At 45.0% G+C, this 16,322-nt stretch overlaps 1 protein-coding gene across 1 annotated transcript; it reads left to right on the top strand.

The window, feature by feature from the left end:
- vps16 (VPS16 core subunit of CORVET and HOPS complexes) lies at nucleotides 1-15,799 on the top strand. The gene is made up of 24 exons (XM_037696563.1): nucleotides 1-208; nucleotides 1,080-1,168; nucleotides 1,245-1,336; nucleotides 1,444-1,572; nucleotides 1,676-1,820; nucleotides 1,952-2,067; nucleotides 2,149-2,268; nucleotides 2,353-2,408; nucleotides 3,074-3,163; nucleotides 3,286-3,457; nucleotides 3,539-3,670; nucleotides 3,774-3,901; nucleotides 4,016-4,051; nucleotides 4,137-4,245; nucleotides 4,315-4,449; nucleotides 12,343-12,451; nucleotides 12,526-12,623; nucleotides 12,697-12,801; nucleotides 12,874-12,951; nucleotides 13,055-13,141; nucleotides 14,898-14,980; nucleotides 15,190-15,286; nucleotides 15,371-15,474; nucleotides 15,544-15,799. Exons 1-24 carry the CDS (start codon nucleotides 159-161, stop codon nucleotides 15,686-15,688), a joined length of 2,505 nt encoding a protein of 834 aa, XP_037552491.1. The 5' UTR covers nucleotides 1-158; the 3' UTR covers nucleotides 15,689-15,799.
- Nucleotides 15,800-16,322: the final 523 nt, after the last annotated feature.

Below are 16,322 nucleotides of genomic sequence, written 5' to 3'. Positions count from 1 at the left end.
GAAGGAAGTCAGGTGACTGATGCGCAACTCCTCGTTCCAGCAGGTAGAACATTGATTAAAGTCAGGGTCAGAACCTAGAACATTGAATAAAGTCAGGGTCAGAACCGTCATCTTAAAGTGAGCTCCGTAACCGTCTCGGTCCGGAAGGACCTGGCAGCATGGCCTTCATCACCGCCAACTGGAACCCGCTGGGAGATGCCTTCTACCGGTGAGTTCACGGCTAGCACGAGCTGTCAGCTGACCGGTGTGCACGTAGCTTTGAGCACCGGACGGCAGGTTAATGTCAGGTAAAACTTAAAAAGAGTGTAATGCAGCTAGTACCGTCGTGTTTCAGGCAGTGTTTTCTTTCAGCTAAACAAGTCACGTGACTTCCGGCAGTAGCTTTGTTGCATTTTAACAGCTGGTCATCGCGCCCAATGTCAAATGTTGTAATGAGGAAAGAATGAGAAGAAGAGATATTGTCCAGCCAGGTGTAAAGTTCACATTCGGAACCATTAAAATGACTGAATGTGAATGGAGTCTGGTGGGGAAGAAGACGAGCGTCACGTGCGCAGGAAAACAGCTGTTTGTTCCGTTAATGGCCGAGTTTTCTTCAAGGCTGGACTGTTGCAACTTCAATAAAAACCTTTGAGAAGTTCCAGACTAAAGCTCAAAACGTGGGTAGTCCTGCTGGCTCTTCTCTGGCTTCCTGTCAGAATCCAGTTTCAGGTTTGTGATAGACCATGGTCTTGGTGATGCCCCCTCATCCCAGCTTCAGAGGCCTGAAGAAAGTGGTAGATGTTTATCTTGACTGGTCCTGGGGTTTTTGATCTGCTCAATGAAATTGTGACCCGGTTCGGAGCAGATCAAAAACCCCAGGACCAGTCAAGATAAATATCTAACAAAAGCCCACCGCCATGGGGGACCGAGCCCCCAGTTCTGCAGCTCCTCATCTGTGGCCACCACAGACTGCAGGATTCTTCAGAAAAGGATTAACAACTGTTTTGTTGTCTTTACGACACTGATTTAGTTGAGTTAGTGTTGGCTGTAGCATTTTACGGTTTATTATGTTGTGTTTATAACCCGTCATCTCTGAACAGGAAAACTGAGCTGTACGAGATGCGTTGGAACATTAGAGATGGGCTCAAAGACAGTCTGGTGGCTGCAGCTCCGTACGGAGGACCGGTCGGTGCGTGCAACCTTCTTCTTCTTTATTTACACACACAGCTGTTGGTTGTAAACATGAAGACATGTTTCTGTCTCAGCTCTGCTCAGAGAGCCACACAGACGCTCTCCCAGTTCTCGCCCTCAGTTAGAGATATATTCTGCGTCAGGAGTTGCCATCGCCAGCTTCCCTGTATGTAATCAAACACACCTGAGGTCCTCAACAGCCAATCATACTTCAGCTTTGCTCATACGCTGCTTGACTCTTTTAAACTCACCTGTCTCACCTGTGCCTCTCAGTGGAAGAGCGGACCGGTGGTCCACCTGGGCTGGTCTGTCAGTGATGAGCTGTTGTGTATTCAGGAGGATGGAACAGTTCTGATCTATGACCTGTTTGGATCCTTCAAGAGACACTTCAGCATGGGACAGGTGAGTCTTTTGACTAGTTCTGTGGGGGACAGGTGAGTTTTTCTAGATTAGTAGTTCAGTATGGAACAGGTCTAACTAGATAACTGACTGTTGTTTTGAACAGGAAGTGGTCCAGAGTCAAGTGTTGGAGGCAAAGGTGTTCCACTCTCCTTATGGAACAGGTATTGCCATAGTAACAGGCTCCTCCCGCTTCACCTTGGCAACCAACATTGAAGACCTGAAGCTTCGTAGGTTGCCTGAAGTTCCAGGTAAAGATGTCTCCATTGTTCTGTTAACCTCAGAAGACAAGAAGACCTGTCCCTCACTTGTTTCTGACATGCACCTGCCCCTGGAACTTACCTGTCTTTGACCTGTCCTTCATTTCACTCTGTCCCTTTAGGTCTACAGGGGAAGCCAGCCAGTTGGGTTGTCCTCACTCAGGACAGACAGACTAAAGTTCTGTTGTCCATTGGACCGGAACTCTATGTCCTGGATAATACCTCCTGCACAGCAGTGGTGAGGCAGACACATTGACAGACGGTTGACCAGGTGGGGTCAGTTTAGGTACCTGTCTAACATGTGTCCGTATGTCTTCAGTGTCCTCCAGATCTTAGCCAGGCTGGCAGCATCGTCCACATGTCTGTTTCTTTCAGCTACAAATACCTGGCTGTCTTCACAGACACTGGACACCTGTGGACCGGCTCCTCCAACCTACAGGTGAGCAGTAGCTATCTTCTTGTCCCTTTCAAAGTGGGCGGGGCTTTCTCAGTGGGAATGAGTGACAGGTTGTTCTGTCTGCAGGACAAACTGAGTGAAGTTGACACAAATCAGACAGAAGCTCCCAAACAGGTGGTCTGGTATGTATGTTTCCTGGCTTTTTACCTGTACAGTGTCCTGCTTACCTGACCTTTAATCTGTCTTTTGACCTTGTTACTTGACCTTCACCCATTCTTTGATCTGACATTTGTGGGGTTCGATTCCACCAGCAGTCACATGTTGAAGTGTCCCTGAGCAAGACACTGAACCCCTCACTGCCTCTGATGTGTGTCCCATTGGTGTATGAAGTCCTCAAGGCTCATTGGGACTAACCTGTTTAAATAAACGTTGATTGAATAAATGTGATCAAAGCACTGATTACAGATTCAAAATAGCTTTGTAGAGATCTCGTAGAGTGCTGTATGAATGGGTGAATAAAGTGCTTTGGGTATCTTGATAAGATGGAAAAGTCCTGTAAGTGCAGTCCATTTGTGGGGGGCCAAGCTGGGGTAGAGGCAGGGCAGCCGACTTGGGACCTGAAAGTTCCAGGTTCGATCCCTAGTCATTGCACATCTCGTGGTGTCTCTGAGCAGGACACCTTATCCCCAGTTGCTCCCCGGGTACCTTCAAAAGCTGCCCACTGCTCCACCTGGTGGTGGATGGGTTAAATGCAGAGAGCCAATTTCGCCATTATATGGGAACATACAATGGTGACAACACAACACATTGTTGTTATTGTTATTATTTACCATGTGTGCCTGTTCAGGTGCCGCAGACCGAAGAGCCAGCATCCCTCTGTGGTCCTGTTGTGGGATAGACTGCTCCTTGTGGTTGGAGTGTGTAACGACACTATCCAGTATCCTTGAAACCCTTTCAGACTGGAACCAGTAACAGACTTGTTGCTCTGGTCTGATCTTCCAGGTGACTTTTCAAATGATCTCTTTCTAGATGAAGTTAGCACCTTGACCCTGACCTTAGGTTCCCCATTGAGAACCAGTCTGTGTTAGTGGGAGAAATGGATGGAGTTCGGATCATCAGTTCAACCACTCAGGAGCTGCTGCAGGAGGTTCCCCTGGTCTGTCAGGACATCTTCAAGATTGCTTCTATGGCTCCAGGAGCTCTGCTGTTGGAGGCCCACCGTGAGTACGAGGTACACCTCTGCTGATGGCGAACCACCGTTTCTGATGCTTCAGGCGTTCACAGGACTGATGTCTGGTTTCTGTTCCTATAGAAGTCCAGTCAGAAGGCTGATGAGTACCTGAGAGAGATCAAGGAGCAGAATGTGCTGGGAGATGCCGTCCACCAGTGTGTGGAAGCAGCAGGTCACGAGTATGACACCGATATCCAGAAGGCTCTGATGAGAGTGAGTTCCTGAACTTAGAGATCAGGTTATGTTGTCATGCTCATGCACCTTGGTAACAGGCGGCCTCACCATGAGTCATGTACTTCCATTTCTTTTCTACCAGGCAGCATCTTTTGGGAAGTGTTTCCTGACGGACTTCAGTCCCGATCATTTTGTGACGACCTGCAGGGAGCTACGGGTGCTGAATGCTGTCAGAGAGAGCAGTGTGGGAATGCCGCTCACGCATACTCAGTATCCTTTAGTCCTTCACAGCTGCCTTGTGGGACAGTAGTTTCCAGTGTTGGTTCTTACAAGACCCGTGCAGGGTGTTTCCATGGTGTCGGGTTCCTTGACTCCTTACGTCAGATTCAAGCAGATGACCGTACAGGTGCTGATTGATAGGTGACTCAGATTGTCCCATCATTCTCTGTTCCCATCACTCACCTGAGTCTCTGTACTTGTGTGCTCACCTGTCTGTCTCTTTCAGGTTGGTGTATCGACAGTTTTATCCGTTAGCTATTGAAATTTGTCGATACCTGAAGATTCCTGATTATCAGGGCGTCAGCAGAGTCCTGAAGCACTGGGCCTCCTGCAAGGTAACCTGTCTCACCTGAGGCCTTTCAGCATGTTTTACATGTCATGTCATGTGACTGTGGCGTGTTCAGGTGCAGCAGAAGGACCTGTCAGATGAGGCCATAGCTCGAGCCGTGTGTGCCAAAGTGGGAGACTCACCTGGAGTTTCGTACTCTCACATCGCTGCTAAAGCATACGAGTGTGGACGTGCAGAGCTCGCCATCAAGGTACACCTTCTCCAGACTGCAGACTGTTGGGTTTTGTAATGCTACACCATCATCACGCTGCAGAAAGCGTTCTGATTGGTTCGTGCTTCTCTTGTTATTCATGTAGTGTCTCAAGTATTTTCAGGAATAATTGCAACATTTTAGAGTCTTCATTCTTTTCTTTCTGCTTATCCCTCATCAGGGGTCTCCACAGTGAGCCCTCCTGTCCTGTGTCCTCTATCCTCACTCCAATTACATCCATGTCCTCTTTAACTGCATTTGTATACAGTAGTCCCTCATTTATTGCAGGGGATCTGTACCCTGAAGCCCCATGACAAGTGAAAAACCACAAAGTAGAAATAGTAGTACAAGTAGTAAGTAGTAGTTTATTTTTTTGTGTGTGTGTGGATGGATGGATGGATGGATGGATGGTCAGTACACTCAACATAGCTATTCTCACCACTGTCTTAGAATTCATTCAAAAGGCATACAGATTTTAGTTTTTTACAAATAAAATAAGATGGCAAAAAAAGTAACAAAAACAGTTAGATTCTAAGGGTGCATTCACACCAGCCCTGTTTAGTCGCTTTAATCCAACTCTAGCTCGTTTTCCTTGAAAGTCTGGTTTGTTTGGGGAGGTGTGAACTCTCCATCGAACTCTGTCACGGAACAAAAAGGCAAACTCTGGCCCGGGCTAAAACCTAGGTCTCGGTCCGGTAGAAGAGAACTCCAGCGCGGTTCGAGTACAGTGTGAATGTAATCAGACCGGACCCGCTCCTCAGGACAAACAAACACACATTTCTCTTATATGGAGCCGTCAGCTGCCTTGTGTGGAAAACAACATTCTCCATGGTCTTCTGTCTCATCTTCTGCTCATGCTAAGTCCATTTTTGAAAAATGACAAAATATAACTCCTAAAACTTGATGCCACTTGGTTTTTATTTTTATTTACAGAAGAAGACGTGTCCAGAGGTTTTTGTGTCGTTTCTTTCAGTAGTTCTTGGTGCAGCGCCCCCACAGGCGAGCGGGGGAACAGGTTGGTTCAACAGGTTGGCTCGACTGCACAGTGCAGTGTGAATGCAAACGCACCAGCTCAAATGTAACAAAAGCTCATGAATATTGGTCCCGAACCGAGTCTACCAGACTATCAGGTGTGAAAACGGCCTAAGGTGAACTTAGAAAACTCAAAAAAGGAACATCTGCAGGAACTGAACAGATTTTTGAAGCCACTTAGAGAGGTCAAAGGTCGAGAGTTTCAGATCTTTTTACAAGATATTCCAGGAAACAGGAGCGGCGTAGGAGAAGGTCCTTTTGCCTAGTTCAGTCCTCACTGAGGGAACACTGCAGGTAATGATGTCCTGAGAGCGCACGCTGTAGCTGCACTCACACAGAGACGTACAGTGGGGAGAACAAGTATTTGATACACTGTTGATTTTTCAGGTTTTCCCACTTGCAAAGCTTGTAGATGATTGTAATTTTTATCATAGGTACTCTTCAACTGTGAATGATGGAATCTAAAACAAAAATCCAGAAAAATACAATGTATGATTTTTAAATAATTAATTTCCATTTTATTGTGTGAAATAAGTATTTGATCATCTATCAACCAGTAAGAATTTTGGCTCTCACAGACATGTTAGTTCTTCTTTAAGAAGCCCTCCTGTTCTCCACCCATTACTTGTATTAACTGCACCTGTTTGGACTCATGACCTGTATAAAAGATACCTGTCCACACACTCAATCAATCAGACTCCAGCATCTCCACAATGCCCAAGACCAGAGAGCTGTGTAAGGACATCAGGGATACAATTGTAGACCTGCACAAGGCTGGGATGGGCTACAGGACAATAGGCAAGCAGCTTGGTGAGAAGGCAACAACAGTTGGTGCAATTATTAGAAAATGGAAGAAATACAAAATAACGGAAAATCTCCCTCGGTCTGGGGCGCCATGCAAGATCTCACCTCGTGGAGCATCATTGATCTTGAGGAAGGTGAGGAATGAGCCCAGAACTACACGGCAGGACCTGGTCAATGACCTGAATAGAGCTGGGACCACAGTCTCAAAGAAAACAATCAGTAACACTCTACGCCGTCAAGGAGTAAAATCCTGCAGTGCACGCAAGGTGCCCTTCCTCAAGCCAACGCATGTCAAAGCCCGTCTGAAGTTTGCAAATGACCATCTGAATGATCCAGAGGAGGAATGGGAGAAGGTCATGTGGTCTGATGAGACAAAAATAGAACTTTTTGGTTTAAACTCCACTCGTCATGTTTGGAGGAAGAAGAATGATGAGTACAACCCTAAGAACACCATCCCAACCGTGAAGCATGGCGGTGGAAACATCATTCTTTGGGGATGCTTTTCTGCAAAGGGGACAGGACGACTGCACCATATTGTGGGAAGGATGGATGGGGCCATGTATCGTGAGATTTTGGCCAACAACCTCCTTCCCTCAGTAAGAGCACTGAAGATGGGTCGTGGCTGGGTCTTCCAGCATGATAACGACCCAAAACACACAGCCAGGGCAACTAAAGAGTGGCTCCGTAGGAAACATCTTAAGGTCCTGGAGTGGCCTAGCCAGTCTCCAGACCTGAATCCCATAGAAAATCTTTGGAGGGAGCTAAAAGTCCGTGTGGCCCAGCGACAGCCCCGAAACCTGAAGGCTCTGGAGGAGATCTGTATGGAGGAGTGGGCCAAAATCCCTGCTGCAGTGTGTGCAAACCTGGTCAAGAACTACAGGAAACGTCTGATCTCTGTAATTGCAAACAAAGGTTTCTGTACCAAATATTAAGTTTCATTTTTCTGGTGTATCAAATACTTATTTCACACAATAAAATGGGAATTAATTAATTAAAAATCATACATTGTATTTTTCTGAATTTTTGTTTTAGATTCCATCATTCACAGTTGAAGAGTACCTATGATAAAAATTACAGTCATCTACAAGCTTTGCAAGTGGGAAAACCTGAAAAATCAACAGTGTATCAAATACTTGTTCTCCCCACTGTAGGAGGAGATGTATGAAGGCAGCAGACCAAGAAGTGATTTAAAGATGAAAATGTACCAGTGGGAGAGTCTGTGTGAAGTTAATGGTGACCAGTTAACCAGTGAATACTGGGTGCAGTGGTGGGTACGGTAGTTATACCCAGTTATGAATCTTAGTGCACCATGATAGACAGCATCCAACATCTGCAGGTTCTTGTAGGAGCGATCATGTAAATAATGTCACCGTAATCAATGGAGGAAAGGAAAGTCACAGATACAAGGTGTTTCCTAACATTCAGAGTTAGACAGGATCTGTTTCTGAAAAAGAAACCCAGTTTAACTTTCAGTTTCTTTACCAAGTTTTCCACATGGAGCTTAAAAGACAGATGCAAGTCGACCAAGATACCCAAATATTTATAGGAATCAACAAACTCAATGGGGACACCATTTGAGGATAAAATCGGAGGAAGAACTGCTGGGACCAACTTCCTATTTGAAAAAAGCATCCCTTTGGTTTTATCAGCATTTAGGACAAGTTTGAGGTGGAACAAATCTGACTGGATGATGTCAAAGGTGGATTGTAAAAGCTTGAGAGCCTTTTCAACTGTTTTAGCTCGACGATTAACAACTGTGTCATCAGCGTAGAAATGTAAGGTGCATCAGGGATGCTCTGACGTACATTACCTATGTAGATTGTAAAGAGGGGTGGGTCCAAAGACTGAGCCTTGTCAGATTCAGAGATTCTTTATTGTCGTTCCCACCATATGTAGTGCATGTGGTGGGATGAAATTGTGTGCACAGGGTCCCTGTTACATCCAACAATAAAATGTAAAAAAAAAACAGTAATAAGATCAAAGATATGAACTAAGAAAAAACATCAACTAAATATACAATAAGCACTCATAACATAAAAACATTACGTCGAACATCAGCATGGACATGAGTCTGTGTGAGCAGATGAGCACGAATGAACACATCAACATGAAACAGTTCAGCAGCAACATGAAACAGATCAGCAGCAACGTGAAACAGATCAGCCGTAACATTGAAACCGATCAGCAGCAACATGAAACAGATCAGCAGCAACATGATGTGATTCTTCACAGTGATTATTCTAGTTAGAGATTCATGAGTCTAACAGCCTCAGGGTAGAAGCTGTTCCTCAGTCTAGTGGTTCTACACATTGCTGAGGGGAGGGGGACAAAAAGTGTGTGTGCTGGGTGAGTTGGGTCCTTCATGATGCAGGTGGCCCTCTTCCTGCATCTGGAGGTGTAGATGTCTGTGATGGTGGGGAGGCTGACTCCAACATCTTCTGTGCAGCCTTCACCACTCTCTGCAAAGCTTTTCTTTCTGCAGCTGTGCAGCCTCCATGCCACACGTTGATGCTGGAGCACAGGATGCTCTCCACTGCACACCTGTAGAAGGAGGTGAGGACTGAGCTTCCAGACCAGCTCATCTCAGCCGTCTGAGGAAGTAGAGTCTCTGATGATCTTTCTTCATCAGGCTGGTGGTGTTGTTGCTCCAGCTGAGGTTGTTGTTCAGGTGCACACCCAAGTACTTGTAGCTGGAGACCACTTCCACCACAGATCCACCAGTGGTACACCATTGTTGACTGTTAAATAACTGGAGAAAGTACCATTATGTTGAACACATTGCCTCCAATGGTGTGATATGAGAAACCGATTTCTGAGAGTTTATGACACAAGATGTTCTGATCCACAGAGTCAGAATCTTTAGACAGATCTAAGAAAAGTGCAGCACAATAATCCTTAGCATCCAGTGCTTCAACAACATCATTAAGAACCTTCAGTGAAGCAGTGGTTGTGCTGTGTTGTTTCCTGAAACCAGATTGATGTGGAGGTAAGATGTTAAATGAGTCCAGGTCATTTTTGATTTGAGAGTTTATCAGTTTTTCTAGAACCTTGACTAAAATGCAGAGTTTAGAGATTGGTCCATAGTTGTTCAGTGAGGTGGGGTCACCTCCCTTCAGCAAAGAAGAACAAAGGCTGTTTCCAAGTGTCTGGGATGGAGTTTTGTCTTATGGAGAGATTGAAGATGTGGGTCACAGGGACTGTGATGATATGAGCAGCCAGCCTTAAGAAGTAAGGTGGAAGTTCATCTGGACCTGCAGATTTTTTAGGATCAAGATCTTTTAACAGTTTGTTGACCTCACTGACTGAGAATGGAGAAAAAGAGAAGGTGTGATTAACTGAGGATTGACTTGTAGGAGGGATTTGATTTGTAGAAGTTTGATTATTAAGTGAAGTGGCTGATCTTCCATTAGTAACTGTGTCAAATAAAGAACTAGAAGCAACAAAATGTTTGTTGAAACAGTTCAGGATCTCGTGCTTATTTGACACAGGAACAGAGTTAATGAGAAGTTGTGATGGGAGGTCAGAGCTCACCACTGCCTTGTAAACTTTTCCTTTGACCTTTACTGACACCCTTTTGTCACAAATCACTCCTGAAACTTTTCTCCATCCACCTCATCCTTCCTGGACTCTCTCTTTCACTGCCATCACAATCTTTTTTTTTTACTACTTTGTACTTTTTCACAATATTTTTTGCTTTTTAATGTTTTTCATCAGCATTGTAGGTACTTTTTTTTGCAGTGTTGCAGTGTTCTTTTTATTTTATGTATTGTAATTTTTTTTAGTATTTTCTGGAGTATAAAGTAGTCCCTCGTTTATCGCGGGGGATCCGTACCCTGAAGACCTGCGATTTAAAAAATTTATTTATTTATTTTCTTCACTCGCTTTTGAGCAAGATGGACACATTTTCTTCCTCCCATCTCCCTCCTGCTTCTTTGCTCTCTGTCCTGTGTATCGGAGCTTCTATTTATGCATTTAGACAGCGGACTCAAGACTTTGTGGACTGGTGCCAGCAGAACCAGCTCCTGATCAACGCTGCTAAAACTAAGGAGCTGGTTGTGGATTTCCACAGGCACAGGTCCACCTCACTGACCCCGGTGAACATCCAGGGAGTGGATATCAAGATCGTGGACTCTTACAAGTACCTGGGTGTTCACCTGAACAATAAACTGGACTGGTCTCACAACACTGAGGCACTTTACAGGAAGGGTCAGAGCAGACTCTACCTGCTGAGGAGACTGAGGTGTTTTGGAGTGCAGGGGGTGCTCCTGAAGACCTTGTTTGACTCAATAGTGGCATCAGCCATCTTCTATGGTGTTGTGTGTTGGAGCAGCAGCTTATCATCAGCTGAGAAGAAGCAGCTAGATAAGATCATCAAGAAGACCAGCTCGGTGCTTGGACGCCCCCTCGACCCAGTGCAGGTGGTGGGAGACAGAAGGACTCCAGCTAAAATAACATCATTGCTGGACAACGTCTCCACCCCATGAAGCTGCTGCTGAACTGGAGAGCTCGTTCAGTGACAGGTTCCTGCTCCTAAATGCACAAAGGAGCGTCACCGCAGGTCTTTCCTCCAGCAGGTCCTTCCTCCAGCAGCTGTTAGACTCTACAACCATCACTGCTCCAACAAACTCAATAAGGATTAAATACATGCTGACCTCTGCTGAAATACACACTCTGCCTGTAACACTGTGCTGTCAATACTCTGTCCTTATCAATGTTCCAATACATATTGGACATTATTATTGATATTGTTCATCTTGTTTCTTTATATATTGTTTTTAACATTTAGGAACTTGTGTGTGAATCTTTTCATGCTGCTGTTACACTTGAATTTCCCATCCGTGGGACAATAAAGGCTGTTTCTATTCTATTTTATTCTTTTCTATTCTATGCATTTTCCAATTCGTACATTACTGTCATGGATCTGGTCAGCTGGACTTTCAACGCAATTTATAAAAAAAAAATTTCTACCAAGCGACAGGGTCCTGGTGAGCCCTGATGCCCCGCTGAGATGCACACGGCTGGAAACGTTGTGGATAAGTTGATGTGCCTTTCTGTATTGTCTCAGGAGGATGCCGAAGATGTTTATATCATTAGATTTATGATGGCAGGGTTTCTGCTTTTTGGCACTGACGGATACCGATGTTATCGGCTATTAAAGAAGATGGCGGCAGCATTTTTGGCCATGGCAAAGCTACTGATTTTATGTGAAGGATCAGTTTGTGCTTTGAGCTCTCAGACTCAGCTGATTTAAAAGCTCAACCGTAAGATAGAAGCAATTTGTGAGAATCATAAGCCACTTGCGGCTTCTGGAACTCGCCAGCATGCTTGGGACGACATTGGAGGGGGCAAATAAGCACGGCTCAGTGGAATGCCCACAAATCTGGCCATTTTGGATCATTGAGAGTACCAGCAGAACTCGAGGCTGACGAGAAACAACAGTCTGCCTGAAAAAATTAACAACTGTGGCTCATCTGAATCTGACTCCCCGTTCAGCCTTGAAGTAGGCCAACTTATCAAATTTCTCCTGGGATATGTGTAAACCCCGCGCAACTATCAGGACTGTGGTGCTGTCTGGAAGTGCTTCATGGACAAATGTCACGTCTTGTCGTCAGATGCACATGTAATGTATAAATGTGCTGCTGGTAGAGTTTTTTGATGTCTTAAATTGTGTCCTGACGAGGTGTGAAGAGATCCTTTTTGTAATGCCACTATCCTTTCCTCATGGCCTTTCCCACTTTTCTATCTAAAGAATAAGGGGCCGCGCTCCCAAGAGCTGTAGCCACGTGCACTCCGCCCATCTTTCAGACGACGTCCGGACATAATCTTGCTGTACTCCAGTACGATGATGATAAAACTTGATTCTGATAAGTGAAAAACCGCAAAGTAGGAATAGTAGTACAAGTAGAAAGTAGTAGTTTATTTTATTATTTATGTTTATTAAGTTGTTTTAAACCCTTCCCACACTTGCATTATTCTAAATAATGTTTCTGTATTTGAGTATTTTTGCCCCTTCTTTCTTGTCTTTTAGTGTATTCTGAAATATTTTTCTGTTTTTAGCTGCTGGACTTCGAGGCTCGCTCTGGTGAGCAGGTTCCTCTTCTGCTCAAGATGAAGAGGAGTCAACTGGCACTCAGTAAAGCTGTGGAGAGCGGTGACACTGACCTGGGTGGGTGGTTAGGCTCCGCCCCCACGTGTCCACCTGGTGTGTGACAGGTACTGATGGTCTCTTTGTGTTGTCAGTTTACACGGTGGTAACGTACCTGAAGAACGAGATGAATCGAGGAGATTTCTTCATGACTTTGAGAAACCAACCAGTGGCGCTCAGCCTCTACAGGCAGGTGAGCTCACCTGGCTGTATCGATTCAGTGGCTGTTAGCGGCTGACAATGAACCTGCACCTTTCTGTTATCAGTTCTGTAAGCTGCAGGAGCAGGAAACGCTCAAAGATCTTTACAACCAGGATGACGATCATCAAGAACTGGCTAACTTCCACGTCAGGGCCAGTTACAGAGAACAGGTAAGGACAACACCTGTGACAGACCACACGTGCTTGTCCTGCAGTCTCTAACCCTGCCCTTTCTGTCCTCAGAGGTTGGAGGGAAGACTGTCTCACCTGCAGAGTGCTGTGGACGAATATACCAAGGCTAAAAATGACTTTGCTGCCAAGGTAACAAGAAGAGGTCACATGACACACCTGTCCAAAACATTGTTTTCCATCCAAACATTTCTGTCCACGACATGAAACACGCTTTCGATGATTCTGTTTTCAGGCCACAGAGGAAGAGATGCGGCTTCTTCGCTTTCAACGAAAGATGGATGATGAGAAAGGGGCGGGGCTTCTTGGGCTCTCTTTGCAGGTAGGTCAAAGTGTGGGTTATGGTCCTACAGGTGTATGATGAGGATTTTCAGTTCTTTTAATCAGTTTAAACTCATCGTAATTGCCAATGTATAAGCCGCTAATTTTTTCTCATGCTTTGGACCCTGCGTTTTGTTTGTATACATATATACACACCTGGGTGCTCATGTGGCTGCCCAACACCTGCCCCTCTTGGGGGCGGGCTTTAGTGACACAGACGGAGTTAATGCCACAGGTACTTGTTTTCAACCAGTTTGACACAACTGTCAACAAGGAAGAGGGCCAGCAATGGAGGAGGGGGTGTGTCACAGAGACCATCTTGGCACCAACATAACTGGTTTGTTCCACTTTGGAGGAAGCTGTTGGGAGGAAGAATCAGTTTTGTTGTGTGTTTCCTTGACTGATGAAGCCTTCCGGATCGAAGGTGAAATGTTTCAGCACAAAAAAAAAGAAACTGTCCAGATGACCTGACTGAAAAATGTTGGATTGTATACCTGGATTATTGAGCATGGACTTTGTTGCCACAGGTACTCATGACGGTACCCCTTGTGGTTACCCAATCTGTTGCGGAAGCACCATCCGTAATGTCAGCTCATTTGCGCATGCGCTAAAAACAATACTTCCAGGTCGGACGGGTGATGCAGCGCTACTTCACTTCACCACGCAGTGGCGCTGTTTCACCATGGAAATAATTATAATATTGGTTTATAATCATCGTGCTTTATTTCAGTGGTAATGAATAGTTGTGTAAATAAAAGCAACCACTTTATGCTGGCTTTGATTAAGAAACCATTTGATTGATTTTGATTAATCATTAATTAATAAGTCTGATATACTGTATATAATTTTTTTTCCAGCCATCTAGTGGTGGTTTTTATTTACACAACTCTTCATTACCACTGAAATAAAGCACGCACTTAAATTAGTGGTGATTTCTTAATGATTATAAACCAATATTATAATTATTTCCATGGTGAAACGGCGCCGCTGCGTGGTGAAGTGAAGTAGCGCTACATCACCCGTGTGACCTGGAAGGATTGTTTTTCACTACGGATTGTGCTTCCGCAACAGACGGGGTAACCACACCCCTCTCTCATGGTTCCAATTTTGCTATTAAATACCCACAATTCTCCACTCTGTTGTCATGTGACCAGGAGATAGCTTTTTGACCAATGAGGTACTCGGTGAGTCGTGAGGACCCAGCCCAGGGTAGACGTGCACTGATCAGATCTCCTGTTTAAAATCTGCTGGCTCCTTAGATAAATAACGTTAACTGACATTCTGCATGTGAATGTTTCTGGGCAGTGCTCTGAGACGACTCTTTGTGCTTTATAAATAAATTCAAATGAAATATCAGGGGGAGGGGGCTGAAACGTTGAGGGGAGGAGCCGAGGCGGGACCGTGTGGACACAGCCTGTAGCAGGGTGGGGTGGGGTTCCTTAATAAAAATCAATGGCAGTAATTTAATTTAATAAACATTTACCGTACTGTAGTATTTTTCCAGGTCCTGCCGGTCACATGGCCTCAGGTAGGGATTGTGGGTAAAATTTACCGGTATCTAAATTTTTTAATAATTTTGGTTGCGTAGGTGTTTATTATGTCCAGTGATTAGTTTGTTTTCATTCTGTAGGTTGAATGGTTATTTACCGTAGGAATTACAGCACAAACTTGTTTGATTTTAAATTTAGTATGCACAGCTTACAACCGGCAATTACGGTAAGTCTAGTGTTTTTTTAGTGATGTCACTTTCTGTCCAGGCAACCATGGAGGCGCTGATGTCGTTAGGACTTCACAAACAGGCAGAGCAGCTCTACAAAGACTTCAGAGTACCTGACAAAAGGTGAGTCCATGTGATGTCAGTGAGACGTGGGCTGTGATTTGCTGTCCCTGGGTCTGTCCCTCCATTTGTCCCTGTTGGACAGTCTCGGTTCCAAATGATGTTTCAGTTTTGAATCCTAAAATAAAAGTCACACACAGGAAATGTTCATTAGAAACAAAAAACACGTTTCTCACCTGTCAATCAAACATTACCTGGTTTTACCTGCGCAGGTATTGGTGGTTGAAGCTCAAGTCTATGGCAGAGAAGGAGGAGTGGGAGGAGTTAGAGAAATTCTCCAAAAGCAAGAAGTCTCCCATTGGTTACCTTGTAAGAGACCCCGCCCCTTTATTTCCAGCATACTTGTACAGCAAACTACTTTTCCCTTGAGCCTTTGCTGCTTTTGTACTTCAGGCCTTTGTGGAGGTTTGCATGAAGAACAACAACAGGTATGAAGCCAAGAAATATATCTCCAAGGTCACACCTGAGCAGAAGGTCAAAGCTCACCTGGCTGTGAGGTAAGACAGCGCTATGACCTCATCAAACTGCTTAGCTCCACCCCTGGCTCACTGCTTTTCTTCTTGTAGTGATCTGGAGGGGGCGGCAGATGCTGCCATTGAGCGTCGGAGCGAGTCGGAGATGGGGGCGGTTCTCTCCAGATGCTCCGCCTCCGACCGCCTGCTGATTGACAAGTTGAACCGAGCACGAGCCGCCACCGCCGCCAAAAAGTGATCTGTAGGAGGCATTACCATGGCAACAAGCCCCTCCCACAGAATGTAATATTGTTGATGATAGGTTGATGGCTTTTCTTGGTCTGTATTTAAATAAACTTGATTGAGCAGTGCTGCATGCTGCTGGGTCGAGTTCTGTTGGCTTCAAGACACATCTGGACTGCTGTTCTGGTGGTTCTGTCTGTTGTGAAGTTTGCCTCTTGTGCTCTAGTGAAGCTTTCCATCCATCAGGAAGTCTTCTTCATGTCCTGTGACTGGCTCTGACTTCAAACTTTGTTTATTCTCTATTTCTTATTCTGAATCAAACTGGCCCAAAGTAAAAAGGAACAAACATGAAGTCATTCAGTTCTCTAACAAGTCACTTTAAAAAATAAAAGTTATGAAGACTGATTAAAACAGTCAGGTAGAAAAATCCTACAAACTTAAGTCGTCAGTCAGGTGAAGCAGAAGTTCCTCGTTTAGTTTAAACCTTGAATCGTCTTTTAGAAGGAACTTCATCTCTTTTCAATTTACCTTTTGTTCCTGATGGTGGAGGGGCGGGGCTTTGATGGGCAGATCAGAGCCCCGCCCCCACTGAAGGTGTGACCATCCTGGTCCTGGAGGGCCACCATCCTGCAGGTTTTAGGTCAGAGGTG

This window comes from Nematolebias whitei, chromosome 23, assembly GCF_014905685.2.
Source record: "Nematolebias whitei isolate Nwh7 chromosome 23, NemWhi1, whole genome shotgun sequence".
In the NCBI taxonomy this organism is placed as follows: Eukaryota; Metazoa; Chordata; class Actinopteri; order Cyprinodontiformes; family Rivulidae; genus Nematolebias; species Nematolebias whitei.
This window is presented reverse-complemented; position numbering and strand designations above follow the sequence as displayed.

Coding starts and splice junctions, on each gene's coding strand:
- vps16 (XM_037696563.1), top strand. CDS start 159: ATGGCCTTCATCACCGCCAACTGGAACCCGCTGGGAGATGCCTTCTAC. Junction 13,142..14,897: donor TTCTTGGGCTCTCTTTGCAG/GTAGGTCAAAGT, acceptor CTTTCTGTCCAG/GCAACCATGGAGGCGCTGAT. Junction 15,287..15,370: donor AGTCTCCCATTGGTTACCTT/GTAAGAGACCCC, acceptor TTTGTACTTCAG/GCCTTTGTGGAGGTTTGCAT.